The 22,403-nt window shown below is 38.8% G+C and overlaps 1 protein-coding gene across 1 annotated transcript; it reads left to right on the forward strand.

Moving 5' to 3' along the window:
* The first annotated feature begins 5 nt into the window (after positions 1–5).
* Positions 6–21,761, forward strand: FAM228B (family with sequence similarity 228 member B). Its single transcript, XM_058686374.1, is given in 12 exon segments — positions 6–109; positions 358–458; positions 725–855; positions 3,804–3,872; positions 6,355–6,546; positions 7,167–7,247; positions 11,811–11,898; positions 11,993–12,149; positions 17,973–18,080; positions 20,828–20,876; positions 20,878–20,973; positions 21,735–21,761. Coding segments are annotated over 10 exon segments (966 nt in total). The 5' UTR covers positions 6–109; positions 358–458; positions 725–756.
* The last annotated feature ends 642 nt before the right edge of the window (positions 21,762–22,403 follow it).

Raw genomic sequence — 22,403 nt, forward strand, 5'->3', positions numbered from 1 at the left:
AAGCTCGGGCGGGCTCACTCTCTCTCCGCAGCCGACGACTGCTGGGCCGTGGGCCGTCGGGCCGGGCCCCCGCGTGCTGCAGGGAGCCGAGGGGGAGGGAGGACCTGGGGTATCTGTCGTGGTCTGCAACTCTCCTGCCGGGCCGGGCAGAGCACGCACGCATCTTGCGGACGGGGTGGGAGGGGAGGGATGGGGGTCGTGGGTGCTGTAGGTCTACAGCGGGCGCAAGCCTTAATGATAGCTTCCCCCTCAGATGACAGTCCTTGTGTGTGTATGTGTTGGGGGGGAGTGCTTTGGGCGTCCTAGAGCTTGAGGTCACGCAGAGATGGTCTGAAAATCCCTCCCTTCTATAAGCAGCCCTGCTTGTGTGGGCTTCGGTAGCCAGGAACTTGCAACTCTCCGGGTCGGCGGCCCTCGGTCAGAAAAGTGCTGCAGTGCGACCCCTAGAGACCCGGCTGGTAATTGCCACCCCGGCTCCGACGGGCTGTGTTGTAGGAGGACGTGGGAAGCCTGGAATAACAGGGGGACGCGGGTCAGTCCAGAGAGAACCTCCCCTGCTTAGAAGAGGCTGGGTCTGAAGACATCATCAGAAACTATGGTGAAGGCCTCTGTGTGGATGGCTACTAATTCAGAAACCGTTCCACACCTGTTCGTAGTGGCCAAGGCTTGTTAATTAAGAGAAAATAGGACTGAAGCCTCATTAATGAATAAGTGACTCTTCTAGTTTTTCTAGGGGCTCCGTTATTTGTGACCACAATGACAAATTTAGACAGTGATGATATGCTAACTGACAAGCTTCATAAGCCCAAGAGCTCGAAAGAATGGTTGGAACCACAGCCACTTCATCTTATGGAGGTAACGGTAGTATGGCATTTTGAAGTTTATATTTGGGTAGTTGCATTGAGATCTGGCTTGTGCTTAACAGTTTTTCTATGTTTTGTATTTCATTTCTGTCCTTTATTATTCCATTTATTCTACTTTGTATTTTCATTTTCTAGTTTCTTAAGGTGGAATCATCGGTGATTGATTATAGGCCTTTACTGTATAACAAACTTAATAAGTTTCTCCTGAAGCGCTCTTAAAAAAAATAAAAAGTTTATCCATATTTGAGGGAGAGAGAGCTCACATGAGCGGGGGAGGGGCAGACACAGAAGGGGAGAGAGACTCTCAAGCAGGCTGAGTCCTGCCAGCACTGAGCTGGACTTGGGGTGCCATCTCATGAACTGTGAGATCATGACCTGAACGGAAATTGAGAGTTCGGTGCTCAACTGACCGAACCACCCAGGCGCCACTCTCCTGAAGTACTCTTGTAAACTGCATCACCTAAATTTATATATGTTGTATTTTGAAAAACGATTGTAATTTCTTTTTTTCTAAACAGCTTTATTAAGGTATAATTGGTACACAATAAACTGCGTATATTTGAAGTGTACAGTTTGAACATTTTTGACACATGTGGCCACACATGAAACCACCACGATTAAGAGAATGAACGTATTCATTATGCCCCAAATTTCCTCCTCCTGTACCTACCCTCCTTCCTTTGCCTATCCCCAACCAAGGCAATCACTGATTTGCTGTCACTTGGGTTAATTTTGCCCTTAAAAAATTTTATGCAGATGTAATCTTACAGTATGCTTTTTGCCTGGCTGCTTTTACTCAGCATAATTATTTTGGGATTCATCTGTGTTGTGGCATGTATCAGTATTTTATTTACTTATTTGCTAAATGCTGTATAGTTTACCCATCCTGCTGATGGACATTTGGGTTGTTTGCATTTTTTGGCTGTCACAAATAAAGCTGTTAGGAACAATCATGCACATGTCTTTTTATGGACATACACTTTCATTTCTCTTGGGTACATATCTAGTTGTAGAAGGACTGGGTCATATGGTAAATGAATTTAACTTTAAAAAAAAATTTTTTTTTTTAACGTTTATTTATTTTTGAGACAGAGAGAGAGAGAGCATGAACGGGGGAGGGGCAGAGAGAGGGAGACACAGAATCGGAAACAGGCTCCAGGCTCTGAGCCGTCAGCACAGAGCCTGACGCGGGGCTCGAACTCACAGACTGCGAGATCATGACCTGAGCCGAAGTCGGCCGCCCAACCGACTGAGCCACCCAGGCGCCCCAAGAATTTAACTTTTTATGAAAGTGCCAAACTGTTTTCCAAAGGAGTCTGCCTTGTACATACACAGTTCAAGGATCTGCCAGAGATTTGGTCAATTAATTTGTAAAATTTGTGGCATCCGCTCTATGACTTTCTCCTTTCAGGTATTTCTCCTTTGACTTTCCAGCTCCTCTGGTTTCCCTGAACTCTGTCTTCTAATTCTTGAATTTTGTAAAACTTCATGTTTCAGAGTTTGAGCCCTCTCCTTTAGCTCTGATGGAGGCCTGCTCTTTGACAAAAGTCCATAAAAACTGAAAATTTATCCACTGCCGTTAGTCTCTTTTTCTAATTATTGACTACATTCTTGTTTCTCCCTGTTTTTGGTCAGTCTCCAGTGTCTTCAGATTGTTGTTTTTTCTATTTTTGTCTAGAATATTAATTCAGTACCCATCTTGGTTTTGAGAACAACAGATTTGCCAGGAATAGCAATCCTGTGAGGCAGAAAGAACAAAGAAAGTGAATCTGGAGTTAGATACATTTGAGATTAAATTCTTGTCTGCAGGCAGGATTTTCTAGGCTTCTAGTTGTTGCTTAACTCCCATGACCCTTAATTTACTTGGGTGTTAACCATCCTTGGGAAGTTAGGTTCTTGGATTTTCAGATTTTACTCATCTGTTTTGAAAACAAGAGTAGTGGAACTGAAAACAGCTATTTCCAATGATAGTTAATTTGAGAATATTTTTTGTGTAATTATGAATGGATTTTAAAGGCCCACCCAAAATGTCTGTCACTTTGGGCAATTAAAAAAAATTAAGCATGTTTCCATTGTGGTAAAATAAATATAGTATCAAAGTTCGCTATTTTTAAGTGTACAATTCAATGACATTACAACCTCTTGTATTTCTGGCGGATATTAATTGTGGAAGATTTGTTATAAAAATGGAAAAAAATTAATGTTATGGACTATTTCCTGAAGATTGTGTTGCTTTAAAATCTAAAAATGAGGGGCGCCTGGGTGGCTCAGTCGGTTAAGCGTCTGACTTCCGCTCAGGTCACGATCTCGCGGTCCCGTGAGTTCGAGCCCCACGTCGGGCTCTGGGCTGATGGCTCGGAGCCTGGAGCCTGCTTCCGATTCTGTGTCTCCCTCTCTCTGTGTCTGCCCCTCCCCCGTTCATGCTCTGTCTCTCTCTGTCCCAAAAATAAACAAATGTTAAAAAAAAAAAAAATTTTTTTAAATAAAAAAAATAATAAAATCTAAAAATGACTTGTATATAAACAAATTTATTATTAGTATTTGATAGCTATAATGACTAAATGAATTAAAGTAGAATTCACTAATGATTGAATGAATTCAAATAGAGGCCTGATTGTGTTTTAACCCATAAAGGTGAAAGCCTTCTATGAAATGTGGAAAAAAAAGATGAGTTCTGCTTACCATGTGACTCTGGGCAAGTCATTTGTCCATGCTGGAATTCAAAATGTCTGTGATCTGAGTTATTTTTTGCCCTTGGATGAGCTATAGCAAATAGTAGAAAGATTCAAATGCTCTTTAAAAGTACTGGATGATATGATTTGAGGTAGAAAAATTGTATTTATGGAGAACTTTCCAGGGAGATGTCTGTGAGTCCAGATAGTATTAATAATTTGATTTTTTTTAAGATTTGATTTTCAAAATTTCATTCTGTAATTATAGGTATTAGCTAAAGAAGATATTGATGCAGCTATTCAATCAATATTATATAGAGAAAATCATGTAATTAAGGTAAGAATTGGCTACAGAATGTGTCATGATTAAAAATTAATTTTATTTTTCCCTTTTAGATGGAAAATAGAATTGAAAACACTCATTAGTGGCTAGGATTAACCTTAAGAGAAATCTGAGATTGTTTTAATTGACTTCCTATCTTTTTATTTGTGGGGATTCTTTCACAGATACTTTTTTTAAGTTTATTTATTTATTTTGAGAGAGTGTGGGCAGGGGAGGGGCAGAGGGAGGTAGAGAGAGAGGATCCCACACAGGCTCTGTGCTTAGAGCACAAGATGCAAGGCTTGAACTCATGAACCGTGAGATCATGACCTGAGTTGAAACCAAGAGTCTGATGCTTAATCGACTAAGCCACCCAGATGCCCCTCACAGATACTTTTATATAAGAGTTTTCCCCTAGTCACTTGTTCTTTCATCTAATGGGGCTTCTGTGGAGTCACTGTGTATTCTTACGAGTTTTAAGAGCTGTTATTGGGATTCACTAATTATTACTCAGGTATGCATAGGTAGAAGAAGGCTTTAACTGTATCAGCACGGGCTTAATTATAAGACAAGATGAATGTCCACGTGTGGTGAGCACTGGAGTGAGTAACAGGAAAAGAGCTATTCGTTAAGAATGATTAAAGTGTGGAGCTCCTGGGTAGTTCAATTGGTTAAGCATCGGACTCGATCTCAGCTCAGGTCTTGATCTCAGGGTCATGAGTTCAAGCCCTGCATTAGGCTCTGCTCTGGGCATGAAGCCTACTTAAAAAAAAAAAAAGGTTGAAGTGTGCTATGACCTGAATCTAAAAAGGGGTATGAGTTAGAGAAGCTCTCAGGGTTCTTGGTTTATTTTTTTTTTTTTCATTTTGAATTTCATGTGGTTGATTGTAGTAATCACATGATTTCATTTGCTAGATGAAAGGTGGATAAGTTTTGGATAAAAAAAGTTTAGTGTATAGCCTAAATCAGTCATTTTCTTTATTTACAGGCTGCTTGCCATTTCATCCAGGTTGTGCTACATTTCTGCCTGTTTACTCTTGTCTTTTTTTTTTCCCAATAGATTTTTCTTCTTCCACATTCTCTCATACCTTCTCTTCCTAGATAACTCCTTATATTTTGAGAGAGAGAGAGCGCAGGCAAGCACGAGTTGGGGAAGGGCAGAGAGAGAGAGAGGGAGACACATAATCTGAAGTAGGCTCCAGGCTCTGAGCTGTCAGCACAGAGCCTGATGTGGGGCTCGATCTCATGAGCTGTGAAATCATGACCTGAGCCTAAGTTGGATGGTCAACTGCTTGAGTCACCCAGGTGCCCCCTAGGTAACTCCTTTAAGGCCCATCTCAAATGTGTCCCACTGTAGGAATAAAAAAAAAAAAAATAGTCACTTTTTTCCATTGTGGTAAAATATATATAACATAAAATTAGCTATTTTAAACCTTTTTTTTTTTTTTTTATGAGAGAGAGAGAGCGAGCGAGAGTGCACACTTGAGGGGAAGGGCCAGAGGGAGAAGGAAAGAGAATCTTAAGCAGGCTCCACACCCATTGTGGAGCCTGACGCAGGTCTTGATCTCATGAACTTGAGATCTATGACCTGAGCCAAAATCAAGAGACAGACACTTAATTGACTGAGCCACCCAGGTGTCCCTTAACCATTTTTAAGTGTACAATTCAGTGACATTAATTATTCACAGGTTGTGCAATCATCATTACTATTTATTTCCAAATAGATGGATGTTGTGAAACCATCACCATTTATTTATCTCTAAAACTTTTCATCACCCCAGCCAAAACTGTATATGCATTAAGTAATGACTTTCCATTCCTCCCTCCCCAGAGGTCCCTCTGGTAACTTCTGGCTTACCATCTGTCTTTATGAATTTGTTTACTCTAGATAATTTCATATAAGTGGAATCCTACAGTATTTGTCCTTTTGTGTCTGGCTTATTTCACTTAGCATATTGTCTTCAAGATTCATCCATGTTGTAGCCTATGTCAGAACTTCATTCCATTTTATGGCTGTATAATATTGCATTTTGTATATATACCATATTTTGTTTATACATTCATCTGCTGATGGACACTTGGGTTGTTTTCATCTTTTGGCTATCGTGAATAATGCTGTTACGAACATTGGTATATAAGTATCTGAGTCTTTAGTTCTTTTATAGATACATGCTTATATCTATATATATTACAGACTATATGTATTACCTATATGTGTATATGTATACATATGTGTATATTATATATACACACACATACATGTTGCTATATTGTCCCTCCTATTTTGTGTATTTGTCTTGTAGTCTATCTCTCTAGGGAGAGTGGGCATGTTGTCTAATCTATATATTCATCATTTCTAGTGTAGTGTGTATCACACAGTAGAAGCCAAATAAATCAGCGAATGACTTTGTGAGTTATTCTTAGGAATATAAATGAAGTTTAAATTTTAGTACAAAATAACTTCAGGATAATTGCCTTTTCTGTCATTGTTTAATAGGAACTAGATAAGTATTTACAACATCATGACTTCTTAAATGCAAGAAGAAAAGAGAGGTTATATAAACGATGGACTGACCACGTGGCAGATCCTCTCCAGAAGAAAATTATAGAAAAAGTTTGTTCACATAAGAATATTAAAAAAAGGAGACAAGAAGAATTAGATGGTTTTTTAAAACATGTAAATAAAAAGGTACTAAGAAGTCATTTGATACTTGTTTCAGTTGGTTTAAAATGGTGATTATAATCATTCAAACAGCGTATCTCTTCCACTCTATATATGTATAATCTCTACTCTGTTAGAGCATATACTATTCCTAAATCTAGGACATGTAGAAAGTATGGAGGGAAGAGGGTTAGGTCTGGATTTAAATGTGTATATTAGAGTTATTATTCTTTGCTTTTCTCATGTAATATTTTGTATACCAATTAAATTTGGCCTCTAGGTTCGATAGATAGGTATAGTTCTAGAACACAGTTATTTACAAAACTATAAGATATTTCTGTTTTGGCATTTCTAAGAGATCTGAGATGTTGACTACTAAACATTTAAAAACAATTTCCCAAATCTGTTAGTGTTCCAACATTCATTATTAATTATAACAAATTTTAAGTAGATCCCTTCTATCGCTATAATATTTATTACTTGGCTACCTTAAGTTTAACTTCAAATTTGGCCTTCCCTTCCATTTTGTATTTGTCATTAATGCCGTTTTGAAGCAGAAGAATGGAATAGTGTGTTTGACTCTTGACTCCTGTTATGCTCAAAGTTGTGCACCTCTTGTTATGTGTAGTTTTATTTCCTTCCTGTAGGGAAATGCATTTATAGAGCATTATGATCCGAAAGAGTATGATCCTTTTTATATGAACAAAGAGGACCCGAATTTTCTGAAGGTACGATAGACTTCTAATTTTTGATATTATGTGGTTGGTTTTTTTGAGCAGCCCTAATGTATGGGTAGTCCTTTAGTGATTCCCCAGGAATGCAGTAGCATCTTTTTTTTTTTTTTTTGAGAGAGCGTGAGTGGGGGAAGGGCAGAGAGAGGGGGACAGAGGATCAAAAGCAGGCTCTGTGCTAACAGCAGCAAGCCTGATGTGGGGCTGAAACCCATGAACTGACCTGTGAGATCATGACCTGAGCTAAAGTTGGAGGCTCAACTGACTGAGCCACCTAGGTGCCCCAGAATGCAGTAACATCTTAAGAATTGTTTCCCATCTCCATATCTTAGGAATAAAAAACCCCGAAGTCCAGGGGTGCCTAGGTGACTCTTGACTTTGGCTTAGGTCATGATCTCGCAGTTGGTGAGATTGAACCTGCATCAAGCTCTGTGCTGACGGTGCGGAAACTGCTTGGGATTCTTTCTCTCTCTCTCTCTCTGCCCCTTACCCACTCACTCATGCTCTCTTTCAAAATAAATAAACTAAAAAAAAACCCACCCAAATCAAAAAACAACAAAGTCCAAAGTAAATTAAACTTCAGTAAAATTTGAAAATATTATATAATACTCGGATGATAGGTAACATTTAAAATTTTCAAAGACTCTAAAAAGTTTGTTACAAATGTAGTACATTTTCATGATAAATGAACAGAATTGATACTTAAATAAAACCACTCACAATTCCATTACCCAGAATGAACTCATTAACACTTCCCTGAATATCATTTTGGATATCCAAGGTTTCTTTGTAAAATAGATTTATTTTGGGGCGCCTGGGTGGCGCAGTCGGCTAAGCGTCCGACTTCAGCCAGGTCACGATCTCGCGGTCCGTGAGTTCGAGCCCCGCGTCAGGCTCTGGGCCGATGGCTCGGAGCCTGGAGCCTGTTTCCGATTCTGTGTCTCCCTCTCTCTCTGCCCCTCCCCCGTTCATGCTCTGTCTCTCTCTGTCCCAAAAATAAATAAAAAATGTTGAAAAAAAAATTTTTTTTAAATAAAATAGATTTATTTTACAAAAATGGAGTAACACACATTAGGTTCATACCCTGCATTTTTTTCCTCAATAGTTTTGTGTGTGTGTGTGCGCGTGTGTGTGTGTGTGTTTTAAAGAGAGAAAGATTGGGACGACTGGGTGGTTCAGTCATTAAGCGTCCAACTTCAGCTCAGGTCATTTCAAGGTTAGTGGGTTCAAGCCCTGCGTTAGGCTCTGTGCTGGCAGCTCAGAGCCTGGAGCCTGCTTCAGATTCTGTCTCCCTCTCTCTCTGCCCCTCCCTCACTCATGCTTTGTCTGTCTCTCTCTCTCTCAAAAATAAGTAAACATTAAAATTTCAAGAGAGAACTATAGCATGAGTAGGGGAGAGGGGCAGAGGGAAAGACAATCTCAAGCACGCTGTATGTTCAGTGTGGAGTCTGACACGGGACTCAGTCCCATGACCCCAGCCGAAATTAAGAGTTGGTTGCTCAACTCTGAACCACCCAGATGCTCCCCTTTTTTTTCTCAATAGTTTTATGATTTGCTCTTTGTCAATAAATGTAAATACATAATTTTAATCATTGCATAGTATTCTATTAATAATAACTGCTAACTTACACTGAGGGCTTAGCCAAATGTTAGGACTTTTTTTCCCCCCATCTTTACTACTCCCACACGAAGTAATTTGCAGATGAGGCAAGTGAGACACAGACTGGTTAAGTTACTTTTCACAATCACACAGCTGTAAATAGCAGAACATATATGGTGTTTCTAACCATATATGTATCTTGCTATACCACCATTTTTTAAAAACATATTCCCTGTTTTGAACATTTAGATTGTTTTGGACATATTATTGTTATAAATGACATGATGAACTTCCCTGTAACTGTTTAATTTTTTCCTTAGGGTAAGTTGCTAGAAGTAGAATTGCTAAGTTAAAGGTTATGCATGATTTTGATTCATATTGCCAAATCGTCCTCCAGAATAGTTGTATAAATTTATACCCGTACCAGAGTCCATTTTCCCACACTTTTGCTAATAGTGGATATTCTTTCTTTTTTTTAAGTTTATTTATTTTGAGAGAGAGAAAGCACAGGTGGGGAAGGGGCAGAGAGAGGGAGAGAGAGAGAATCCCAAGCAGGCTTCTCATAACCAGTGCAGAGCCTGGTGCGGGACTTGAACTCATGAACTGCAAGATTATGACCTGGGCTGAAGTAGGACATTTAACCACCTGAGCCACCCAGGCAGCCTGCTAATAGTGGATATTATTAAACAAAATTAAAATCCTTGAGTCATTGACAAGGCTTGAACTCACAAACCATGAGATCCTGAGCTGAGCCAAATCAAGAATCGAATATCTAACCAACTGAACCACCCAGGCACCTGAGTCATAGACATTTTAAACTGTTGGCATTTGCAGGCAAAGCAGATTTTTGTTTTTTGTTTTTTGCCAAATTGGGGTGTGTGCATGTGCCACTGTCCCTATTTTAATAGGTAGGAGTTAAACTGAGAGTTTAAAGTTAGAGCCTTAGTTTACTAACTAGTATAATGACTAGTTAAGGGACAGAATTGGGATTTGAAACTATATCTTTTTGGTATCAAAATTCAAGTTTGTTCTTTTGCCATTCTGCTTTTCTTTTCTTTTTTTCTTTTTTTAATTTTTAAAATTAAAAAAATTTTTTTAAATTTACATCCAAATTAGTATATAGTGCAACACTGATTTCAGGAGTAGATTCCTTAGTGCCCCTTACCCATTTAGCTCATCCCCCCTCCCACAACCCCTCCTGTAACCCTCAGTTTGTTGTCCATGTTTATGAGTCTCTTTTGTTTTGTCCCCCTCCCTGTTTTTATATTATTTTTGTTTCCCTTCCTTTATGTTCATCTGTTTTGTCTCTTAAAGTCCTCATATGAGTGAAGTCGTATGATTTTTGTCTTTCTCTGATTGATTAATTTCACTTAGCATAATACCCTCCAGTTCCATCCACATAGTTGCAAATAGCAAGATTTCATTCTTTTTGATTGCTGAGTAATACTCCAGTGTGTGTGTGTGTGTGTGTGTGTGTGTGTGTGTGTGTGTGTGTGTGTATACACACCACATCTTTATCCATTCATCCATTGATGGACATTTGGGCTCTTTCCATACTTTGGCTATTGTTGATAGTGCTGCTATAAACATGGAGGTACATGTGTCCCTTCAAAACAGCACACCTGTATCCCTTGGATAAATGCCTAGTAGTGCAATTGCTGGGTAGTAGGGTAGTTCTATTTTTCGTTTTTTGAGGAAACTCAATACTGTTTTCCAAAGTGGCTTCACCAGCTTGCATTCCCAGCCATTCTGCTTTTATAAATGAACCTGATAGGTGACCTCTTAAGTGGAACACGTTGAGGTTATAACAGCAGTTCTCAGAGTGAGGTACATAGATCTCTGAGGGCCCTGAAACCCTTTTAAGGGACCTATTAGGCCAATTGTTTTCATAATAGTGCCAAATATTATGGCACTATTTTTTTTTTTTTTTAGTGTTGACATTGACTTTGTGCAAAAGTAATGGTGGGTAAAGCTGTTGGTACTTAGAACAACTTAAATCAGTGTCACCAAATCATACCAGTCATTATTCTTCATTGCCATGTACTCACATTTAAAAAATTGCAATTTCACTTAAGGATATCCTTGACCAAACACTAAAAATTACTAATTTTATTAAATCTTGCTCACATCTAAGTATACATCTTTTTAATATTCTATGTGATGAAATGGTAAATATGGAAACAGTACTTCTGCCTACTGAAATGCAGCACGATTGCTTGAATTATCAGCTATACTGGTTGATTTTTTTTTTCATGGTACATTTTTCTTAAAGAATGATTTATAAATTGTAGTTATTAAGTGTTGGATATTTGGCAGACATTTTTTGGAAAAGTAATGAAGTCACTTCAAGAAAAATAACTGACAGTGTTTGTTGCCAATGATAAAATGTGAGCTTTCAAGCAAAAAACTGAATTTTGGAAAAATATTTAGCATCATGAGTGTTACAGCTTTCTGTTACTCTTAGAATTTTCTGATGAGATTGATAATGATGTTAATGACTGTGATTATAGCATAATGAAATGTATTGACAATTTGGAAGATCTCATGTAACTCAGTGATATAATTTCTTCCAAATAATCCATGACATGGATAAAAGATCCATTCAAAGTTCAAGATAGACCAATGGGTTTTTATGTAACTGAGGTTGAATAATTTATTGACATAGTTTCACATTCCATGTCATAACCTTTAAGAAACTACAACTTATTGAATTTGGGTATAGTGTCTAAGAAGAATATCCACAATAATCTGAAAAAACCATTAACACAAGAGCTAACCATGACTGGTGGGCCTTGCAAAGAGATGTATTGGAGTGCCCCCATCTCTTTGTAAATGGATAAACTGAAGTAGTTTGTAGATACTATATTCTTGATTTTTTCAGGCTTAGGAGTCATACACAGATGGCTAGGATACACTGAAAAAGACGCAATCCTGCCCTTAAACACTTGCTTTTCTTGTAGGTTACCATTCCACCATTTCGTGATCCTTTGAAAAAGGCACAATATGACAAAGATGATGATAAAAGAACTCTTCTTCAGTGTGAGACTGGTACTTAGTGCCTAATTGTTATGTGATTTCATAACCCAGGAGCAATGGGAGTTGCATTTAAGGGTGCTGATTTAGGTTACTAATCTTCCTACAGGCAAAATATGTACAATGAAAGAATTTAAAGAGGTTGAGAAGGCCAAACTGCATTCCAGGTTTCCAAGAATTTCTAATTCAAGGCACTTTATGACTCCAAATAAATGGCTTATGCTGCCTACAACCTACATAGAAAGTGAATTTTGTAAAAGGAGCAGGTAATGGTTAATAGAAATTATTGAACCTCTTGGAATTTGAAAACTGGAGACAGTGGTATAAATTTTGTCATAATTATGATTTTTTTAATTTCATTTTTCAATGAGGAATCCATAATTCTTTGTTCCTCTTTGTGATGTTTCTTTTCTCTTGGGCACTTTCAAGATTTTCTCTTTGCTTTTCATTAGCTAGGTTATGTCGTCTTTATTTTCCTTTCTTTCTATTTATCCTACTTAGGGTTCTTTGAGATTCTTGTATCTGTGGTTTGACATCTTTCATTATTTGGAAAATTTGAGGCCATTATCACTTGAAATATTTCTTATGCCCCATTCTTTGTTTTTCTTTTCCTTCTGAGACTCCTTATATGTATGTTACACCATTTTATATTGTCTCATAGCTCCATAGTTCTTAGTTTGTTTTTTGTGTTAAAAAAAATTTTTTTTCTAATTGTATTTCAGTTGGACAATGTCTACTAACCGATCTTTTTTTTTTTTTTTTTTTTTTTTCCCTACTAACCTATCTTTAGGTTCACTGAGCCTTTCCTCAGCCGTGCCTCATTTGTTGATCAGCTCATCAGAGGAATCCTTGGTCTCTGGTGTGATTTTTATTTCTAACATTTCCATTTGATTTTTAAAAAATAGTTTTAATTTCTCCTGAAATTTGCCATCTGTTTATACATGTTCACCTTTCCACTAGATGCTTTAACATATTAATCATAGTTATTTTAAATTCTTTATCTGATAGTTCCCATGGTAGGGGGGAGGGGTCATTTCTCAATCTGGTTCTGTTGATTGCTTTCACTCTTGACAATGGGTTATTTTGTCTTGCCCCTCTCCCCAATATCTTATAATGTTTTATTAAATGGTCGATATTTGAGGTTATTGTGTCTTGCCTTTTTTTTTTCTTTGCATGTCTTGTTATTTTTGATTGAATGCCAGGCATTAGAGGTAGACCAGTATAGACGGAGTATGTCTAGAAATGGATATGCTTTTTCTTCTGTCAACCATTAGTGTGGAGAATTGGGCTTATCTAGTCAGAAGTTGAGCTGGGTTTAGGTATTATTGCTATTGTTACCTTTAGTGCACCTTAGGCTTCAAATACCTCTAGTGGTGGGCTGCTGTTACCTTGTGCTTAGGGTGGGGGCTGGTAGGCCAGAAGGGTTTCTGAAGTGTTCCTGCTCCCTCTTCATTTTTTGGCTATCTCTGCAAGCCTGCATCACAGAGGTGTGTGTGAGAGGTGTGGGGTGAGTCTCTCTGTGTTCTTGCTTCATTCCCAGAAGTACACTGCTATTGCTTGTTGCTTATTGCTAGGCTCATAGTGGCAGCAGAGGAATTTTTCTGTTTTCTTGTCCTGCCTCAGTTTTAGGCATGTTCTATGTGGTTGGGCCTCAGGAGCAGCATGTTCTTAGAGTTCCTTCCCCTTCTCTCTGTGACAGTCAAACTACCTTGTGTGGTTGTTCTTGGGTGATAGTTTCCTGCCCCTCTGCCAATAGTAGCAGATCTCTGCTTGGTATAGGTATAGGATTCTGGACTGAAAGCTGTTTCTTGTCCCTCCTCCTGGGACAGAGGGTTTCTGCTTCTGTCCTTATCCTAGTAGCAGTGGATCCTTGCCTTGCTCCTGGGTGTACCCCTCTTATTCCTCCTCCATAGGCAGGCAGGTTTTGCTTTTCTCTCCCAGAAGCAGTATATCTTTGCTTGTTGTTCTGGAGGGGGATGGGAAGAATTACTTGCCTCTTTCCAGAAGCTTAAGGCTTTTGCTTTATAGTAGGGAAGGATCCAAGGAAGGGGGTAGGGCATTGCACTTGTTTACCTGAAGCTCTTGATCTCTTCCTATACTTCTTTGCCACTGATGGTGCCTTTCTCTGGTGTTCTGCTCTGTGCCCATTCTTTTTTTGAGGAAAACACTGTTCCCAAGACTTTGTTAAATGCTACTTTAACACTTCCTCTGTGAAATATTTCCAGTTCACCTCCTTATACTAGGCAGTCTGGTCCAGTCCCTCTTTTGTCCCACCAGTTGACATACATGTATTTTTTCACTTATCACACAGTCTGCAACTGTCTGCTTATCTGTGAAGTGAATGAGTATATGACCAGTCACTGGTTAAGTCTGTGAAACTAGGTTGGAGCCATTTTGTGAAAAGCCTTCAATACCAGCTTAAAATTGGGATTTTATCATGTAGGGATTGGGGAGTCATTGAGGACAGCATGAAATCCTGGAAACTTTAATCTGGCATATGATGTATACGATAGATTGGAGATAAGATAGGACAAGAAGCTGGAGATTGTTGAAGTTTTATAAGGATCTATCTTCTGTTGATAAAGGCCTCAGGATGTGGCAAAAGGAATTGAAATGAAGAGGCTGATGTGATGAAACAAAGGAATTTTAGATTTTGTTGGCCAGATTTGGAAGGCCAGGGAAAAGAGTCAGAGAGGAATTCAGATTTGAGATTTATCTTATATATTAGTCTCCTAAGGCATTTGTAACAAAGTGCTACACACTGTGTGTCTTAAAACAACAGAAATTTATTCTCTCATAGTTCTGGAGACTGGAAGTATAAAATCAAGATGTCAGCAGGGCCATTCCCTCTATGAAGGCTCTAGGGGAGTCTCCTTCCTTGCCTCCTTTCTAGCTGTTGGTGGGTGCTGGCAATCTTTTTAGTTGGTTTACATACAGCCTTAACACTCTAACGTCTGCCTCCATGGTCATATGGTCTTCTCTCTGTGTCTGCATCCAGTTTCCCTCTTATAACATCTGACACTGGATTAGCCCACCCTAATCCATCATGACCTCATTTTAACTTGATTACATCTACAAAGACCTTATTTCCAAACAAGGTCACATTCACAGAGATGAGAGTTTAGGATTTGAATATATCTTTTCTGGGGGACACAGTTCAACTCCTATATCAAATTAATTCAATCAAAGTATCATGCGTTGAGTTGTAATTGCTTTAAATAACTTAGAGAAGATAGCCATTTAAAATAGATAATTCCATTACAATGTGGCAAATGTGATAATACTGATATGCACAGGTTATTATGGAAGCACATAGGAAGGACACTTAACCCAGCCTAGTAGAAAATATAACAGTGGGATCTTGGATAGAAATAAAATAACGAAGAGGAGCATCAGTTTCTTGGGACTGAAATCATTCAATGTTTGTCTTATATAATTATATTAATTTAAAAAAATGATGTCTAGTTTGGGTGAATCCAAGATTTAGCAGACATATCTGTAGGAAAATCAATATGGGAGACCGCTGTATAGAGGAGGGACTCCTCCATAGAGGAGGGTTGCCATTCTGTCTTCCATTTTATTTATTTATTAAGTTTATTTATTTTGAGAGAGAAACAGAGCGAGCAGGGGAAGGGTAGAGAGAAAGGGAGAGAGAGAGAATCCCAAGCAGGCTCCACACTGTCAGTGCAGAGCCCAATGCGGACTTGAACTCACAAACCATGAGTTCCTCACCTGAGCTGAAACCAAAAGTCGGTTGCTTAACTGACTTGAGACGCCCAGGGCCTCCCTGTCTTCCATTTTATACTGTAATAGTGGAGACATTTTCCCCCTGAAATTCAGCCTTTAATATTCAATTTTAGTGTACCTTAAATATCTTTATTTTATTCTCATTCTTTAAAGACAGTTTGCATTGTAGGTTGATAACTTATTTTATCTGAATGCTCTAAAGATATAATTCTCTTGCTTTTGGTTTCTATTGTTTATGAGAAGTCTGCTGTCATTCTGGTTTTTGTCCTTTCTCCGTGGCTGCTTATAAAATCTTTGTCTTTAGTGTTCGGTACTCTTGCTACAGGTGTAGGTACGGATTTCTTTTTATTTAACCTACTGGTATATATTGTGCTTTCTGGATCTCTGTATTCATGTTTTTCATCAGTCAGGAAAATTCACAGCAATGATCTCTTTATTGTTTTTTCTTTATTCTTTCCCTTTTGCTTCTGGATTCAGACATATATTAGACCTTTTTATATCTTAATATCTTTTAATTTGTCTTTCATATTTTCCATCTTCTTAGAATGGAATATGTTTTGAATATGTTTTCCAGTTTACTAATTCTTTCCTCACTGTGCTCAATATTAGCATTTAAATTTCTTAAATTTCCTCCTTCCAATATGCTGCTTCATTTCTGATAGGCTCTTAACTGTTTTCTTATATTGGTGATTGGATCATTTTTTTCTTTAAAATACATTGGTATATACTACATTCTACATTTGATAATTCCAAATTCTGTATTCCTTGAAGAAGCTAAATCTATTGTTTTCTCTGCTAATTCTCAATTATAATGGTTTATTTTCTTATATGCTTTGCTTAGTGAATTTTATTTATGATTTAATGACATGATTTGAACTTTGGGTATCCTATTGGCCCAGTGTAGGGGAGGATTTGTTTCTGTTTCTGCCTCTGCTTGTAGCTAGGATACCATTAACCTGGGCCCACTTAAGCTCCCTTAAAAGGTCTATGCTTAGTGTGACAGTCTCAAGTTTGGTGTCCTCACATTATAGCTGGTACATGGCTTAGTATCAAGTTAACTCTGTTATTGGCATCTGCCTTCAGGTGTGTTCTACTTGCTCTTGCTGCCCACCACTATAGATGGACCCAGCTTCCCACATTTCTGGCCTCTACTGTGTGTGTGTGTGTTAAGACAACTTTTTTTTCCCCTTTAATATCTCTTGTGAGATAGTGATGCCTCAAAGAATGAGTGGGTTCCCTCTAAGCTGTGAATTTCAAACTGGCATAGACAGCGTGGGTTTCTATAGACTTTCTAAGGTATTCACAGATAGTTTTAAGGAACTCAATTTTCCTGATTCTGAAGTCTATATGTACTCTTTTTAAAAATTGATCTGCCTGGGAACAAGCCTGCATTCACATCACATCTTAACTCACTTTTTAAAAGAAAGTCATACCTTTCAACCTGGGTGTAAAAAATTCCAGGGTGCCAAATAAAGGGATAAATAAAAATACTGTCTTTAGAGAGAATTCCTTTAATGATGAAGCAAGGAAATTCAACCCATAGGTCTTTCTGTATTTCCCTGTCATGTATATTTTATTTTACTTTAATTAGTTGATTGATGATCGATAGATTTAAAGACTTGCCTTAGAATCAGGGTACTTGGTCTGTGTTGGGTTGCTCTGAATTTGGAATAAAGTCCTATAATTTAGTGATACTTCTTATGAATATAACTGGAATGTTTTGTGGAACTGATAAAATTTTCAAAGTACATTGGCTATAATGCTCATCTAACAGTTTTATGTGATTACTTTCAGATTTGGTGTGCTTTATTAATATGTTGGTTAAAATCCATTTTATCAAATTATATCCTTAAAGTTTCATAGTAAGACCAACAACACTCATCTTATCCCAAATCTGTTTGAAACAAGAGTTACAAGAGAAATGAGAAACAAAGTTACTTAAACTTACAGTGAAAAATTTTAGGTGTGTCAGTTTTTTTTTTTTTAATTTTTTTTCAATGTTTATTTATTTTTGAGACAGAGAGAGACACAGCATGAGCAGGGAAGGGGCAAAGAGAGAGGGAGACACAGAATGGGAAGCAGGCTCCAGGCTCTGAGCTATCAGCACAGAGCCCGACGCGGGGCTCGAACTCACGAACTGTGAGATCGTGACCTGAGCCAAAGTCGGACGCTTAACCGACTGAACCACCCAGGTGCCCCTAGGTGTGTCAGTTTTAAAATGTGCAAGGTGGTGTGTGGTTTTTCAAACTTCTTTTAAGGAGTATATAAACAAAACTTTAAGATCACTGTTTCGTTTTCAAAATATCCTTCAAAACATCCTCACACATGTTATCTTGTTAAAGGTTAAAAGTGAAAGTGAATTTTAACAATGGTAATTTTGATTTGAAACCCGTGGCAAGAGCTCCTCATCCCCTGGAATCTCAAGAAGCAGGAAAAGCACTCATTTACAAGTAAGTCTGGCATTCCATGGCTTTACTGTTTTTTCATTAAAGACGCCTGGCTGTGTTTCCACTCCCACCATCCTTTCAAGTTCTTGGAGCAGTGCTGAGGCATACACCAGGCTCTTGTAGTGTGACATCAGGCGTCTCCCACCTCTGTGTCTGGGTGAGGTGGCAACTTTCCTCAACTTCTTCTGGTCTTAAAGAACAAACTGCTGGGGCACCTGGGTGGCTTAGTTGGTTAAGCATCCGACTCTGGATTTCGGCTGAGGTCATGATCTCACAGTTCACGAGTTCAAGTCCCACATCGGGCTCTGTGTTGACAGCATGGCGTCTGCTTCAGATTCTCTCTCCCCTCTCTCTCTGCCCCTACCCCACTTGCACGTGCACATGCTCTCTCTCTCTCTCTCAAAACAAACAAACAAAAAACCCCACAAACTGCTGATACATTCAGAAATAACAAGCACAGACAGAAAATAAATTGTTAAAATTAAAAGTTAGGAGATATTTCATTGGAGTTGGAGCCGTAAAAATGGAATTTTGGACTACTTTTGTTGGATAGTAGGTATAGTCAGAGTGAAGAGATGTTATAAGCAGAGTGGTGGTCCTTACTCTTGTGTGTGTGACTGAGGGAATCATCTCAATTAACTAGTTATGGAATTAAAGTAAGAGATCTCTCTATATAGTTACATAATGTGTTTAACTATCTGATTAAAACTAATGAGAACCCTCAGATGTTGCTGCAGGGAATGTGAAATGGTCACTTTGGAAAATAGTTTGGCAGTTTCTCAAAATGTTAAACATTAAGCAATTCAGCTCCTACCCAGGAGAAATGAAAACATATGTCCATAAAGACTTATACACGAATTCACAATAGCCAAGAAGTGGAAATAACCCAAATATTCATCAGCTGGTAGATGGATAAGCAAAATGTGGTGTATCTGTACATGGAGTATTTGGTGATTAAAAGGAAAGAAGTGCTGATACATGTTACTAAATGGATGAACTTCAAAACTATTATACTCAGTGAAAGAGGACAGTCACAAAAGAGCACATATTGCATGCTTGTATTTATATGAAATGTTCAGAAAGGCAGATCTATAGAGACAGGAAGTAGATTGTTGTTGAGCTAGGGCTAGGGTTGGGAAATGGAGAGTGACTGTAAATGAGCATGAGGTTTTTAGACTGATAGAAATGTTCCAAAATTAGATTATGGTGATGGTTGTACAGCTCTGTAAATATACTAAAAATCATTGATTTGAATCACTTAAAATGAATGAATTTTATGATGTGTAAGTTACACCTCAGTAAAACTGTTGATGATAATAAAACAAGAACCTGGAGTGCCTGGGTAGCCTAGTTGGTTGTGTCTGACTCTTGATTTTGGCTCAGGTCATGATCCCAGGGTTGTGGGATTGAGCCCTGTGTCAGGCTCCACATTGAGCGTGGAGCCTGCGTAAGATTTTCTTCCTCTCTCTCTGCCCTTCCCCTGCTTACACAAGTGTGCTTGCACATGGTCTCTCTCTCTCTCTCTCTCAAACAAAACAAAACAAAACAAAAAAACCCTAGCAAAGCAGAAGAAAAATGAGCTTGTGTAATATTCTTTAGGATGTTGGTGTACAATTCTCTGTCCCTAGCTGCAGTACTCTTTCCTTTTTCTGAATAGGCTCAGAATTTGATAAATAAATGCAGTATGGCAGAAGGCACAGGGCTTTTAGAGATGTTTGATGCTGGGATGGGCAGCAGAGAGAATGACTAACTGTAGAAACCGATGACTTTAGAGATGGAGCTGGCCGTCGTTCTAGAGGTGTGGTTTAATTATTGGCTGCTTTTTGAATGGGAGCTGAAATTAAGGAATAATAGAAAGTATTGGTGCTAAGCCTTATTCGCTTGGTAGCTAAAGGCTTTAAAATGGAATGAGTCAGAAACACTCTTGTATACTCGGTTTCAATAGAGTAAGTTTCTGTATAATCCCTAACTGCCACAGTCTCATACATATCTGTTTGGGTCAGGTTTTAGGATAGTAAACATTTAAATCCTATTTAATTTCTATATGTAATGTAAAAGGAGGGGTTTTGTCCTCAAATATCTCTTCTAGCAGAGTGGGATCCAGATCTGAAGGAGAATATTGCAAGTTGGAGTACCTGGGGGCCGATATTTTAGACTACTTAAGTCTATGATTTCCCCATGGAAAAAGGAGGTGGAAGATTAGATTCTGGTCTGTGAATTAGGGAAATATCCCAATTATGGCATCGGGGAGTGGGGGGAAGCATATTTATTTTTGGCAAGTTAGACCTTCCTTGGGAAGACACAGTGGATAGCTCTTTGAGGGGGTCATTGACCCTGAAAGAGCCTCACTCAGCTGTTTGATTAAGCAGCAAAGAGATTTCAAATGAAACTATTATTAGAGTAAGGTAATGCTATTTATTTGGGCTTCTTTTTCATAAAAATGTGTAGATTCAAATAGAACTTATCAACTTCAGGGGCGCCTGGGTGGCTCAGTCGGTTAGGCGACCGACTTCAGCTCAGGTCATGATCTCATGGTCTGTGGGTTCGAGTCCAGCATCAGGCCCTGTGCTGACCACTCAGAGCCTGGAGCCTGCTTTAGATTCTGTGTCTCCCTCTCTCTCTTCTCCCCCCCCTCCCTTGTGTTCTATCAGAAATAAATAAACGTTAGAACTCATCAACTTCAAATTAAAATAAGAAACGCTGCAATTGAGTTGCTATTTAAGAGAATTCTTTCTGGTTCTTTCCTACAGAAACAAAGGATCATCCTTTCTGGAAAAAGAGCCTCTATGTTTTCATGAGAGAAAAGAAACCAAGTCCCAAAGAGGTCAACTCTGAAGGGCACTTTTCTTCCATGGCCCTCAGCCAAGAAATAGAAAGGGATGAGGACCAGGATGCGGTGAGTGCTGGGATGGTCCTGTTTTGCCATTCACAAGGTAGCAATTGCTGATACCAAAGTCTGAGTAGCTGGGAGCTTCTCTGTATGACAGGCCTTCGGGAGGAGAGGAGGCAGGGGACTGTACCCCTTTACTCCCAAACAAGGCAAGGGAGAGAGTAGAAGAAACTGAGAAGCATTCAGACGGAATGGAGAGAATTTCCCTGAGAGTTTCACAATGGATATGCCCTCTGGTGGGTGGGCTATCAGATTTTCCTACTTTCTTGTGAATTTTTGCCCTTCTTCTGTCTCCCCACCGTCTCTAGTATCTCTGCTATTTACCACTTATCACACCCAAGCCAGGCCCTACGTTTTGTTTCCCTTAACTCAACCAAAACAGGCAGAAAATTATCAAAAGAACCATGTACTAAATTCAATGTGGTAAAATTTAAGGAATAAAGTAAAAGCCCCCAAAAGCAAAATGTATACAAATGTAGGTGTTCACAGAACACCAATTTCTCATCCTAAGGTGACTACAATTAAACTTGGTGACCATGTGACTGGTCTAGCGTAGTCTACTGCTTCCAGGTCTAGGTCTGCTTGCCACTTTTCTCCTTCAGTTTTCTTCTCTACCCTATGTACAAGGCTCTGGAGTAGAGCCTGTTTTAAGAGTGAATTTGGAGGAGAAGTCACAGCCCACCCTCCTCATTTCCTGGTTAGAAATCAATATGGGAATGGTGTGTTAGTCTGAATATACAGCCTTTCCGTCTTCTTTGTCTCTCCAGTTCCTTACTCCCACCCCCAGAAGATAAGGGAGCTACTTTTATTTTTACTCACTCATAGAAGTTTTAGTAAAACTTTATTTTGTAGTTTAACTCCTTTTACTGTCATGTTTTAGTATCCTCCCCTGTGCTTGCTTGCTTGCTTCCTCAAAATATAACAGGCACCTACTCTGAGCCGGGCAATCTTTGAGGGGCATAGTGGTAAACAAGAGATAAATCTCTGATCCTTAGGAACTTACATTTCATGGGGGAGCCAGACAATAAACCAATAAGTGTGTAATATGTGAGCTGGTAATAAGTGCAATGAGGAAAATAAAACAGGTAAAGCAGGGCAGGAGAACTACATCAACGGAACAGGCTTAAATAGACAGCGAGGAAAAAAAGTAAGTTGCTTTATACTGATACCTTATGAACCCTCCTTATATATTGTAGTGGTTACAAGTATCTTGAATTTAACCAGCCCCCAGAAGGATTATTCTTTACTTTTGTATTCCCCTCTTGCTGCCAAACTCGCTTTGCCTCCAGATTGCCCCTTGATTATAATCCAACCAGGATGCCTCAGGACAAAAATCCAAGTGTGGTCTTTGATTTCTTGCTTTACTCACTTCCCATGTCTAACAGGTACTGAATTCTGTCAGTTTATTCACTTTTCAGTTCCTCACTACTACCACC

Source organism: Neofelis nebulosa, chromosome 9, assembly GCF_028018385.1.
Source record: "Neofelis nebulosa isolate mNeoNeb1 chromosome 9, mNeoNeb1.pri, whole genome shotgun sequence".
In the NCBI taxonomy this organism is placed as follows: domain Eukaryota; kingdom Metazoa; phylum Chordata; class Mammalia; order Carnivora; family Felidae; genus Neofelis; species Neofelis nebulosa.